Source organism: Entelurus aequoreus, linkage group LG13 (assembly GCF_033978785.1).
Source record: "Entelurus aequoreus isolate RoL-2023_Sb linkage group LG13, RoL_Eaeq_v1.1, whole genome shotgun sequence".
Lineage (NCBI taxonomy): Eukaryota > Metazoa > Chordata > Actinopteri > Syngnathiformes > Syngnathidae > Entelurus > Entelurus aequoreus.
The window spans coordinates 47,843,732-47,858,129 of NC_084743.1; the positions used below are offsets into that span (position 1 = coordinate 47,843,732).

General features: G+C 39.0%; 1 protein-coding gene across 1 annotated transcript in view; it reads right to left on the reverse strand.

Moving 5' to 3' along the window:
* The window catches only part of LOC133663024 (heat shock protein beta-7-like), an 8,683-nt gene extending 1,544 nt beyond the window's left edge, over positions 1 to 7,139 (reverse strand). Inside the window, exon 1 of the mRNA XM_062067204.1 lies at positions 6,682 to 7,139. Coding sequence (XP_061923188.1) covers positions 6,682 to 6,991 — 310 coding nt within the window. The 5' untranslated portion in view covers positions 6,992 to 7,139. The remainder of the gene's footprint in view (positions 1 to 6,681) is intronic.
* Between the last annotated feature and the right edge of the window lie 7,259 nt (positions 7,140 to 14,398).

Consider the following 14,398-nt stretch of genomic DNA (forward strand, 5'->3'; position numbering starts at 1 on the left):
TCAGATAAACCTATTGATTATTTAACCTGAAATATGTTGGTTGCACTTTATTTTTTATATTATTACTATATTATTTTTATTTTGAAAAATAACAGCAAAAGTAGGTGGTAATTCTACTGTTTAAATTAAATGTTACTATACTTTTATTGAAAATAAGAGCAGAAAATGTTTCCTCTTGTTAATTCAAGTGTTGTTTGCACTTCATTCAAATAAGTTGTTAATGCATTAGACTTGCTTGTTTGTATCCATAATTCATTTGTACATCATTCCCTTACAAGAAATAACAGGAAATAAGGAAACTTCACCTGCAGTGTGTAGTATACAGTATTTATTTCACAGTCACACTGCTTGGTTTTTTTGCTAAAAAGTTACTGAATCGATTTCAACTCACTGAATCATTTCGGATCGTATCGTTCAAAATAAACTAATAGACTTGTCCAGGGTGTACCCCGCCTTCCGCCCGAATGCAGCTGAGATAGGCTCCAGCACCCTCCGCGACCCCAAAAAGGGACAAGCGGTAGAAAATGGATGGATGGATGTCCCTGACATGTTTGTTACTTTCTCATGCGCTTCTGCTTTGGAGACTTTGTAACTGCAAGTATTGTGTTTGATATGATGAATGTCAAGAGTAATGTTGTGAGTGTCCTTCTATATGGCTCAGAAAGTTGGAAAACCACTTCATCCATTGAAAGAAAGTTCAAAGATTTTCAAAATAAGTGCCTGTGCAGCAGCCTTAGGATATTCTGGCCAAACACCATTTCAAATGGAAAAACCCTGGGAGAGAACAACCACTGCATCAATTAAAGACATTGGCGATGGCTTGGACACGTGTGCCACATGCCGTCATCGTCTCTCCAGAGAAGATCCCACTATTGGACACCTCAAGGGAGAAGAAATTATGGCCGAGAAACCTGTAGAAGAACTATAGGAAAAGAGCTCAGTAAGAGACTATCCCTTAAGACTGCCCCCAGAATAGCAGCTGACTGGGCCGGGGGGAGATTCCTTGCTTCGCCTTAAGCGCCAGACGGCCCAGAAGAGATTATTTGATACTTGTTTTTATTGACAAATGTCGTGTTTTACACTGCAGTGTTATTCAATAAAGGACATTTATTACTAATGTCTAGCCTGTGTGCTTTTGTGTGCTTAGCTGTTGTGTAGCTGCTGTTGGTCTACAGTACAGCCTACAATGTTTACTTTTTTTAAATGACTTCACTAAAATAGAAGAAAAGACCAACCTTAGGCCTCTTTCCACCAAAAGTTCAGGAACTTTTCATTTCTGGCTCTATAGGTTGCTGTAGATGTGTGTGGTTTGTGTTTCCACAGTATTTCACAGTTCAGAGTAGTGCATGTTGAAGATCGTACACAGATTGAATGAGGTTCAGCTTTCCAGAGCTCTGCCCAGGTAAGTTTGCGAGGTTCCGCATGCTCCCACCTTGGACATGCTGACCATCATGCTGCGACGTTCACCTTCCACCTCTGCTCGGAGCTCGTCTTCTCCTTGCCGCGGGCCCGGTTGTACCATGGCTGAGGAAATCTACCAAGGCCTGTCCTTCCTATTGCCACAGTATTCACCAAAGTCTGGTGCCTTAGTCGTGCCTCCGATCTTCTTACGGTTTCTTGTGCCTGCCACTTCCTTCCGGTCTTAACAACAATGCCTTCCGAGGCCACCTTGACATCTGCGGAGTCCCTGTACATTTATACCTCTCTAGCGCAGGTGATTGTAAATTGCTCTGAGAGGCCGCTGAGAGGTAGGTGCAGCTCGGTGGATTGACTATATGGGGCAATGCTGCTCAAGGACTGAGGGAGCCCCAGCCAGTTCCTCGGGAACTGGAAATGTACTCTCTAGTGCCTCTACCGTTGTCAATGATACCTCATAAATTAACAGGGGCCAGAGTATACTGGGCAGGACTCCGTACTGGTATATCCAGGCCTTGAACTTTCCTGGGAGGCCAGATTTGTCGAAGGCTGTAAGCCAAGACGACAGGTCGCTCTTGGTCTGCTGCAAAGCTGCTGCATCCTTCAGGGAGCTGTCAAACATTTTGCCCAGGCTCTTAACAGGTCTTCTGGTTACCGTTGGAATCTAAGTCCCTCCAATTGTAAAGCGAAAGTGATCGGCCACTTTACCTTTTTCCAGGACTAGAGATCTGGATTTAACTGGCTTGAAGCTCATCTTTGCCCATGTGATGAGCCGTTCAATCCCCTGAAGGAGCCACCCCGACCCAGGCATGGATGTGGTCATCACTGTCAAGTCATCCATCAAGGCTCTTATGGGGGGCTGTCGGGTCCCAAATCTTGATTTTGACCCCTCTGCATTCAACCTCCGCCGACTTGACAATCATGTTCATGGCCAAAGAGAATAGTGACACCGAGATTGTACAGCCGGTGACTATGCCCCTCTCCAGGCATTGCCAGGCAGGTGTTACTTGGCTTGAGGGGGCTCTTGCACTGAAATCATTGTAATAGTCCGTGATGAGGTTGTAGATTTGGTTAGGTCAAGCCAGAGAGTTGCCAAGTCCGCTTTGCTTTCCCTTACCTCCCGGATCAATTGTGTCACCATTCTGTATGCTCCAGGCACTCCAGGAACTCCCCCTTCTGGACAGAGGTGTCTATGCATTCTTCAAAAGGAACTCAGTTAGCCTTTGGGACACGATCTTATAAAAATATTTCACTCAATGCTGAGCAGGGAGATTATGCGGAACTGCTCGATGTTACTGGAGTTCTTGTCCTTTGGGATCCAAACGCCTTCAGCGAGCCTCCTCTGGCTTGCGACTCTCCCTCTCCGCCATATCACCTTTGGAATCTTCCACAGACAGTTGAGGAGCCGTGGATACTGCTTATAGATCTTGTAGGGTACACCACTGGGGCCGGGAACCGAACAAAATCTTGCAGCTTTGACAGCTTCCTTTACTTCTGCCAGGGTGGGCTCATTAACACCGGTTCTGGAGGTGTCACCAGTGCCTTGCAAAGGCCAAGCTCCTGGTCTCTTGCAGTGTCACTGAAGGTGGAACTGAGATGATGGTCGATCTCTTCTACTGGGCAAGTGAGGTGGCCACTTCACGTGTGGCCCAGCACCCTCTTAGTAAAGGTGAACAACAATAAACTGCATACAGTTTAAAGACTTCGGCTCCAAAATAGTTCCACTGATTAGCATTCTTTAGTACACAGATGTCCCACAAAAGTTCCTGCATTTCAAAAGCTCATTTTGTTTTTCTTCCTTTCCATTGTCAAGTTTGTTGTAATAGAATACAAAAGAAATAAGAAATAAACAAGTCACGGCGTCTATTCCAAGGGTGGTCGTGTGTTTGAAAAATAAGTTTTAGGAAAGGTTGTACCTTCAAGGTACTCAAAGCGCTTTGACACTATTTCCACATTAATCCATTCACACACACATTCACACACTGATGGCGGGAGCTGCCATGCAAGGCCCTAACTACGACCCATCAGGAGCAAGGGTGAAGTGTCTTGCCCACGGACGTGACTAGTATGGTGGAAGTCAGGGATCAAACCAGTAACCCTCAGGTTGCTGGCACGGCTGCTCTACCAAACAAGCCACGCCCTAAAACTGTGTTCAACCAATCAGTGCTCAACAGCACAGACCGCCCCCGAAAAGGTTCCTGGTCGCTTGAAAAAGTCCAACATGGCTAAGAGGAACTCCGAAAGGTTCGTAAAGAACTAAATCTACCTGGGCAGTTTTTAATGGAAACACATGGGGAACTGTATTTACCCGGGTAAGTGGGGAAGTTCATGAAAAAGTTCCTGAGGTGGAAAAGGGCCTATTGTGTGCGCTTATTGGAGGACATTCAGATGTTAACTGGCTTTGCACAAGTAAAAACTCTGCAGGACTGCTTGTATCGGAGATTTTTGATGCAAGCTGATATAAAACCAATGTCGGATCAGGACACCCTTACCCTTGGGTCTATGTAGGGATGGTTTTGGCTGCTGAAGGCCCGACCACCCTCTGCTCGCCCTGCAAGCCCCTACCTCGGACTCGGCTCCAAAGTGAGATGTGTTCTCTCCAAAACCTTTCTTCATAATATGTTCTTCTCAAGGATCAACCCCTCCCCCACGATAAGGTTCATTATAGTGACTCAAAAGTGTATTTATCTAAACACCACTGCCAAAAATCACAAATAATTAGCTCATAAAAGCACCTTAAACATGATTGGCTGACTTTATTAAAAAAAGATGCTGCAGTTCAGTGCGATCAGTTCAGTGTCAGCCATTAAAGTAAAACTTTTGCTCTGCTTGAGTATAAAAATGTGTTCGTACGTCAGGTTTAATATTTATACTCCGCCCTCTTAGTATTAGTTCTTTATGAGGCGCGGCTGATGATGTTTGCAGCCTTTTCCCTCACTGAGCAAACATTCTTGTCATTCTGGCTCATTACCCCCCCTGAAGTGCAGCTCGAGTTTTCCGCCGTGGCGTTTCATCAGCGCGCGGGGAAATACAAACACCCCAACAATAGTTCCCTCATGCTGGAATAAAAATGGTGCCTTTTTGTTCCTATTTTGTGCAAGGTTATGATGATGATGAGAATGGCACATGAAGGGTTGAAAGCTGTCGAGTAACATGGAAGACGCAAACCTAGATAAGAGCATGAAGAACAGTTTTTCCCCATAAAACCACAAATTGCTCCTGTGTTTTATGTCACGTGCTAGTATGCAGATAACAACTTTAATTGAGTTATTTGCATGCAGAGCGCTTCCTGTACTTGAAAGTCCGCACACCAAGGGAGACTACAGTGGTATCTCAGCTTATGAGTGGCCCAGTTTACGACTTTTTCCGTAGACCAGCGGACATTTATCCATGAAACTATGGAGAAGCTGCTGTTTGACAAAGAAGCAGCTGGAAGGAGTTATCATAGAAGTCCACTCTACAAGGTAAATGCTGTAAATTATTTTTCCATTACATCATAAAATATCTGTAGATGTTTGTAGTATATTTTATTGTGTTGTTTTTAATACAATATTCCTTATCTAGAAGTTTGTTTTTCTTATAAAAAATGATGCTACATGTTAAAATTGTGGTGTTTTAAAGGGCCTAATTCACAGATGTCATTAAACGTGGCCCATAGAATAATATGCATCAAAGTATTTTCTTTTTTCTTACAAAATGTACTTGTTCTTTCCATTTCAACACAAGAAATACATGTATTAAATGCAATTGCAAATATTTTTAACTTTCATATTATCTTATAATGCAACAAAGCATTTTACATTTCAAATGTTCCAGCGCCCCCCGCGACCCCGAAGGGAATAAGCGGTAGAAAATGGATGGATGGATGTTATAGTTAAAATAATAACGTATTTGCTCGAAGTGTGATTTTAAAGCAAGTTATCCATCAAAATGTAGACTGTAAAAAGACAATAGATTTTACGGTATTAAAAACTGGTAGCTCAGTTGCCAGAATTGTACTTAAAGAAAGCTTGCCAAAGTTTAGACACCCCTGGGTAACAGTAAAAATGGTGAACAAAGATACATAAGTTACATTGAATGAACAAGATACGGTTTATTTAGCATTTTTTAACTTTAGAAAGTTATATGATTGAAACCGATAATGATGCCAAAAAACATAAAAATAGATGGGAAGTCCCCAAATGCTTATTTTGAAAATGTAATTTTGTTTATAGATTATATGCAATCTGTTGTTGTGTTCCCTAATTTAAGTGTACATAAATGAACGTGTGTGTTGCTGAGTCCGACCTGGACATAGTCTGGACTGGACCTGGTTTTAAGAACCATTTAAACAATCTAATTTCATTGACAACCTGGTCTGGTGAAGATAATCTCCTTTATTTAAAAAAAAACAAAAAACATTTTCTTAAACAAAAAATTAATACAAAATAAAATAAAAACAGTTACACAGAAACTAGTATTAATGGAAATTAGTAAAATTAACTGTTAAAAGTTAGTACTATTAGTGGACCAGCAGCACACACAATCATGTGTGCTTCACGGAACTGTATCCCTTGCAGATTGTATTGATATATATTGTAGGAGCCAGAATATTAATAACAGAAGAAAATTACCCTTTTGTGTGAATGAGTGAGAATGAGTAAAAATGTATTTTATTTTTATTTTTTTAATTGTATTCAGCCTTTATTTAACCAGGTAAAAACCCATTGAGATCAAAGATCTCTTTTCCAAGGGAGACCTGGAATGGTGCTAATGAGTGAGAATGAGTAATGGTGGAGGGGGGGGGGGGGGTTTGGGTCGATGCACTAACTGTAAGTGTATCTCGTGTTTTTTATGTTGATTTAATAAAAAATAATAAAAATGAATGAAATCTCCCTGTGGGTAAGATTCATTATAAAACAATGGGCAGGGCTCATTTGGCTCACGGGCCATAGTTTGGACACCCCTCAGTTACAGTAAAAATGGTGAACAAGGTTACATAATTTACATTGAATGAACAAGACATGGTAGTGGATAGTGGGGTAGGCACTACGTTGTTTACTTCTTTTTCAAGAGTTTGGCCTTGGTGGAAGTCTCTGCTTTAGTCTGCTTTAGGCGCGAAAGTCACAACACAGTAGAAAAATCCTTGTACACTATTCTGTGGAAGTGGACTCTGCGGCATACGCACCCACTTGAAAACAAATCTTTAATCAAGAGTCTGAAACGTACAAGAAACATGAAAGGATCTGTTCTAAAAAATGTGTTTCTCATGCATCTTCCACTTACTGCTGTGTCCGAAGGAGCATCGGCTGTGCTTGCCGAATGGGTCCTGGCAGTTGGGACCAGCATGGCACTCTTCCCGAAACAGACCGGTAGAATCTTGGGAGTCGAGGAAAGTCGGAAGAAGGGAATCCAGGTTGTCGCATGAGCTCTCTGACCGGAAGCAACTGGAGGTGCTGTAACGAGCAGATGAGCGACAGGATGAGGAGGATCTGCGACTGGAAGAAGTCAGTGATTCCATTGCGCCAAACGCAGGTTCTCGAACCATCACGGTCTTTGTGCACATAGCATACTTGGCGGGGTCCTTATAAAGCATGGAGGGTCTGCTGCTTCCATTCTTCACTTACCCTTACATGGCTAACGGGCTGACTACTCGGGCCAAGAATGTAACGACAAAACTGATAAGGTGTGAAGACCCTGTTTCGTTGAAGCCCGTGCAGAAATGAGATAAGCTTGAGGAGGGATACTTGTGGTCAGAAATAGAAGCGTGTCGGAATGAAAGGGTCACATCTTCAGTTAGGTCCACTGTGTGAAGTCTTGTCAATAATGCAAGAAAATGGGAGTTGTGTTTGCTAAGGGAGCAGCAGAAAATAAACGGAATGGAGACGTCCATCAGGGGGACAGACCGGGATTACAGGAATCAGTCACACAACCAGGGATGTGCACAAGTCAGAAGAAAGGGCACCTTTAAATAAAATGACCGTATTTTCTGGACTATAAGCCGCACCCACTACATTTTGAAATACTTTTTTTTTTCATATACTAGACACACCAAAATCCATATAAGGATTTTGTAAATGTTTATTACCTTAATTGAGTTTGATTTTTGAGTTTATTTGGAACATGCATGCATACAACATGATACATCACAATCTCCAGTTTCTCTATGCAACATGTTCGAAAAGGTATAGGAAGAAGCAGAGTTTATTTAATCTTACCCCTTTTCCTTTACATAGCAGTTGCTAAAACTTTTGTTCACTTCCTGTTCTCAATCTATTCACAATATACTCCATAAGTAATAACAATAAAAATAAATAAATACATAACTAATAATTGGTGAAGTAAGTTATATTTCATACGGTGAGATGAGTAAGATTATCTTGAAAATGAATGAATGGATGGATGAAATAAATTCCAGAATGTTTATCTTGGTTTTTCTTCTTTGTACTTTGTAAACACTTTAGGTTTGAAGAGTGGTTTCCAAAGAGTGCCTGTAACACAGGCTGATCAAACGGCTGATCAAACACAACAGAAAATTATTTTTTCATCCTTTCTGAGATGAATAAGATGTTCTACTTTTTTAATAAGTTTCAATATGTTTATCAGGATTCTTCTTCCTATTACTTTGTAAACACTTTGAGTTTGAACAGTTTCTTAAAGTGGATCATTCTAGTATATTGTTTGATTTCTTTGCTTAATCCGTTCCATAATTATTTGTTAGAGAAGAAAAATGCATAGATTAGCCAGCAGGTGTCCAACTCAAGGCCAGATCTGGCCCACCACATCATTTTGAATGGCCCGTGTAAGCTTGGAAATAACATGCGTCAATGAAGTACTTTATCTTTCTTTCTTTTTCTATTTTGACAGAAAAAAAGACATACATATATTTTAAATTGTATCTATCTAATAATGCAACAGATAATATATTATCATACTTTCGAAAACGTTTTGGGGTGAAAACATACATACATATCTACTTAGCCTTGTGATTTCAAAGCAATTTATCCATTAAAGTGTACACTCTAAACATGACAATATACTTTTTTTTTTTTTATAACAGCTCGGTCTTCAGAATCCTACCGTAAGAAAAAAAAAAAGTGGTACCATTTTTACATTAACAGTAATACACTGTGAAAACAGCAACTATATTTTTGATTTATTTTATTTGCTAATCACATACATCCCCTGAGGGCAGCCAAAACTGCAACGTGGCCCTCAATGAAAACGACGTTGACACCCCTGGATTTGCCGCAGGGTTCAAAAGTTTGGAAATAAAGTGGAGGCTTGTAGTCCGTAAAATACGGCATTATCATGATGATGAAAATCCCAGAAAGATAACTTGGATATTTTAGTCAACACAACCGAGACAAACCCAAATTAATGGTAAATTAATAATGATCAAATTGAATAAGTAAAAAATTCATGTGTGTCGTCCCTCGCCACATCACACTTGGAAGTTTGCGCCTTCACTGTTTTTTTATTGGGTTTTTTAAAGTTTATTTTACGTATATTTGGCCTAAATTAAGCATTTTCCATCATAAAAACAGCTAAATGAATAAAAAATATGAAGATTTTAGATGAGACCAAATTGATCATATCGCGATGTCCAGTACCGTGGCCTGTGATTGGGCATGATGACTAAAGGGTTCATCATGTTATAAACCTTAATTAAAAGGTTATACACCAAGGACCAAGGGAAAATTGTGTGTACTATTAGTGGGTGTGTTGTGTGTGATCTACTAAGACTGCGTGTTGATAAGTGATGCCGACCGCTTTGTTTAAATGAGGATTTTGCAAGTAATATACGGGGCATCACCACAGAGACACTCTCAATTACTTCTCATCCATGATTTCATGCTCCTAGCTGTGGCTTTTTGTTCTGTTTTCAAACAAGCAGAAGACATGCATCACTTTTTATGGGCATTTTAGAAGCAGTCCTTTGGTGCATCTACATTGCATTTTCCCCCACTCTGAAAATGCATTCATGGGAGAGGCTGCGGCCCTGACTAGGAATGTGAAGGAGAATACGCAAGAAAATGCACATTGCTATTAGTTTTTTTTAACATAGGAGATATGTTGACAATATATCTTTCATATGGAAAAGCGAACAATATAAAAAAATAAATAAACATTAGCAGACACAAAAAAGCATTAATTTAATTTGTTTTAATCAGCCCCTTTAAGGGAAACTGTACTTTAAAGGGCTATCGTTCACAATCATTATGAAAGACATGACGATGATTGTTTTTTTTTTTTCATTCTAAATATTAAATGCGATCAAAAGTTTGCATACAATGGAGCCTACGGGAGCCGTGCAATTCTGCCTGTGAAGCCCTTAAAAACATCCAAACACCTCCATTGAGGTTTTATATACATAATATGTAATGTAGTAACAGGCACATTTATTATAAAATTTAATATTTACGTATTTTGCTCATTTTAAGCAAACGCGGCGCATTACTTTAAAACACGCATCAGAATGTTTGCTTTTTTTCCTTCATCACTAATTATTACTCACTGCAGACTTTGAGAGCCAACAAACATAATAAAATATCACTTACTGTATAATGTCTGCTGTCATTAGGATGCCGACTGCTAGGATAATCCTCACAAAGAAAAGGGGTGGTGAGGCCTAAGCGTCTTTTCGTGTCGTCCTGAATGGCGTTCAAAGTGTACCAACTTGTCGGAATACCTACTCTGATGTCTTCTGTCCAGGTGAGAGGAATTATTTATGATCTACAATAAACGTACATGGAGCAAGGAAGCGAGAACACAGCAGACCACTCGATGATGTAAACATAGGGAGACACGCAAGTGATTACGGCGCCACTATAAATAGTTTGTCTGCGTTAGCGCTAATGATAAAAATAGCACTAATACTTGGTTAATATTCAGATCACAAAATGTGAAAGTAGTATTTTTGACAGTTTTTGAATGGTTATTTATTATTTTATGGGCGAAATAGTGGAGCTCCCATTGGCTACGCTCTAAACAGACTTGTATTTACTTTTATCCACAAGTTAGAATGCATAAAAAAACATCCATCCATCATAATGATTGTAAAAGATAGGCAAAATTCCCCCAAAAAAGTGCAGTTCCCCTTTAAGTAATTCAGTAGCTATAAAATTATAAAATGATATTGCTGAATAGATATTATGTCAGATATTTGTATTATTGGCAGTCCATACATGTTGACAAGTATACATTGGAAAAAGCTGCAGCACAATATTTTTTTGCATGCACTTTTCAGACTTGCTAAATTAAGACGCAAAGTAGCATTCGCAGTTGAGTTTTATTCTTGATAAATAAAACTGCGTGTGTAGAATAATTACAGGTGAAACTAAAAAAACTGTGAATGTCGTGCAAAGGTTCGTTTATTCTAGAAATTGGATTTACAAGGTGAAACTAACACCTGACATAGGCTCATAACATGCAACTCAAGATATTACAAAACCATATTTTTATATAATTTTGATGATGATGGCTTATAGTGTATGAAAACCTCAAATTGAAAATCTCAGAACATTTGGGGTTTTCAAAAACTGTAAGCCAAGATGGTCAAACTTTTAAAGAAAATAATTTTAAAATTAGTTGTAAAAGACTTTAAAAAATAGTTATAAGAAAATATCAATTAAATAAATAAAATAGATTAACAAGGCAGAAATTCCGTGTTCGATCCCTGGCGGAAAATCTGGCATAAATGTTTCCTAATTTATTTTTCGATTATGTTGAGTGTTTTTTTGCACTAAAAAAAACAAATTGTTGAACAATTTATTTCCCATGGATGTGTTTCAGTCAAAAACATGCATCATTGAAAAAAATCTCTTCACATAAATTAAAACATATTTGTAATAATGGTGGGTGGGGCCTCCAAATGAATATCTGTTTAGGGCCCCAATTTAGCCAGGGGCCACACTGCTACAGATTATTTTACCTATCACACATCTAGAAAGTCGGTCATCTGGTTCATGTAAGTATATAAATACATAAATACACAGTAGCTTTATTATGAAACAATAACATACAAAAAATACTGTTGAAAATCAAAAAGTGCGAGGCATGTTTCCACCTCTTCAGATCGAATTTCATTACCGTTCAAGCGCCAAGTTCTTCTTGACGGAATGGTTCCTTCCTGCCGGCGGTCTCTTCCCCTCGTAATAAGTGAATAATGACGGTGTGGTCATGTCAGGGAGCTAATCACACCTGTCTTTATGGTGTACACTCCTTGTAGTCACAGGTCAATGGTGTTGGAAGAGGGGAGCTAATGTAAGAGTGCACTATCAAATCATGATCATAAAACATTTGATGGAGCTCGTCGCACTTCCTTCTCCCATTAAACGCTGACCTGTGAGCGATGTCTCATACTCGTCCATCCATCTTCTATACTGCTCATCCTTTTCAGCCGGCCTGCGTTCTTCACTATATGAAAATAATCACATTACACCAGCTTTATTTTTTTTGTTTTTTTTTGCAAAGAACAAAAGCAATATTTTTTATTAACTGGAAATCATAACAGATGCATCAAACAAGATTATTATTATTGTTGTTATCAAATCCAAGGTGGCAATATTCATGTAATTACTTTCGGCTAGAATAGGAAGTGAACAACCAAAAAGTTAAATACAGCTGGGGTGAGATTTAGAGGGAGATGAAGGTTGTGTGTTTTTAATTGGGGGCCTATGATGATGTTCCTCTTTTCTGATGTTATTACAGTGTTAGACACTTGTGTTAAACAATGCCTAATAATAAGGTTCATGCACTTAGGTGTAAGCTTGCACGCAGTTTTGGATGCCGTTTTTTAACCATTTGTCATGACAGATTGACAGATGTATTAAAAAACGGGTTATGAATGTGACCGTGGAGTAAAATATACACCACATTTACACCAAAGCATGTCCCGTACATATTATCAAGACCAGTGGTTCTCAAACGTTTTTCCACCAAGTACCACCGTAGAAAAAATGTGTTTCTCCAAGTACCACCATAATGACCAACGTTAAAAATACGGTCGCGAAGTAGGCCTAAGTGTTCGTTAAAAACAAGGCAGAGGTTTTACTTAACAAGTAAATGTAATATTTTTGGTCACTGTAACATTGCGCACAATTTGAACAGTAACACTGTGTTTGAATATAGGAAAATAAAACACTGTACTTTAATCAGGTGATTTTTTTTTTGGCGTACCACTAGATGGAGCCCGCGTACCACAGTTTGAGAATATCTGATCTAGACCATAAAGAAGTGTTTTAAACGTAGATTAGCATCATCATAGGTCCTCTTTAGTGGACGTCAGAGGATGAGGATGGTACACTACAATTTGGACGCCTTATACCCTGTTTGTTTTTATGTTTGTTTTGACTTTGAATCTCTACACACTTCCTACATTTAGTTTCTGCATTGATGTTTTTCAAGTAGGTAGTCTATGGTGGAAGGGTCTGACGGATGTCTGCTTGTTATTTAAGCGTACACACACACATACCAGAAGAAATGAGTACACTACATACACATATACTGACACTTGTCTCTGATAAGCATCCAATGACACAATTTGCCAGAAGCAAAACATTAACATGCACACACACACACACACGCACACATAAAAAGTACCACTCAAAAGCAAATCCTGTCAGACTCAAGGACAGCTCAGGCAACAAAATAATGCATCATTGCTTTTAAGGAGCCTTTAGAGACAAAACACAGATATTTGCATTTCCGGTGAAATTTCAGAACTTAATTTAAGCTTTTCTATATTCTAACTTTTGAGTGCCCAACTGTTTAGTGTTTTACCAGTTTTTGGACTAATTGATGTTTTCTAATTGGTATGTACTCAGCAGGGACAAGACATTGATGCAACTTTGATTATACATATGTTTTTTTTAATCCTGACTTGTAAACAACGTTGCATAATAGTTGTAGTTGTAAGTTGAGACAACGTTGATGTCTAACGTTGAATCCACGTTGTTTGTTGGACAATGACATTAAAAAAAAAAATCAACATCACAACTTGACATTGAGTAAATGTCGTCAAAAAGTATGTTGTTTCAACGTTGTATTTGTGTTGTAGAATATTGGTTGGGAAATTACCAAAATACAACAGTCAAAGCTACGTCAGAACCCAACGTTGAGTAAACGTAGTCAAAAAGCATGACTATTGGTTGGGAAATGACCAACAGTCAGAATCAGAATAGTTTTTATTGCCATTGTTTGAGAACGGGTTCACAAACTAGGAATTCTTCTTGGTGCAATCGTGCAACATAAAACACATATAACACATATTTGGTAATAAAAAGAGCTGTAACTGAGCTATCAGATCTTGTTATTGTTCATGTGCCTGATGGCCGAGGGGAAAAAACTGTTCAGGTGGCGGGAGGTGTGGGTCTAGATCAGGGGTGGGCAATTAATTTTTACCGAGGGCCGCATGAGCTACCCGAGCACTGCTGGAGGGCCACATCGACAATATTTCAATTAAATTTTGCTCAATATTATTTTTGATATATACCGTAAGATAAATAATAATAATAATTAATAATAATAGTAATACTTCAACATAGTGTGTGTAACAGCATTCCATGACTAATATATATAAATTAACATTAATAATAAATGACAGTAAAATAAGCACACGTATGACTGAGGAGTCATAGTGTAACTTTGTGTGGTGTTTGAGTTGTCCGACTTTTTGTGTGGCCTTAAACGCACCAGTGGTTTAGTGCTATGCGTGTTGGTGACAGATGACAAGTTGGTTTTGGCCTGGTTTGTACGGCAGAAAATGACTAGTTTTTCGAGATAGAATTGTTTTACTCATGTTTTTGGTGTGGTTATGTCCGAATATAAATCAATCAATCAATCAATCAATGTTTATTTATATAGCCCTAAATCACAAGGGCTGTACAAGCCACAACGACATCCTCGGTACAGAGCCCACATACGGGCAAGGAAAAACTCACCCCAGTGGGACGTCGGTGAATGACTATGAGAAACCTTGGAGAGGACCGCATATGTGGGT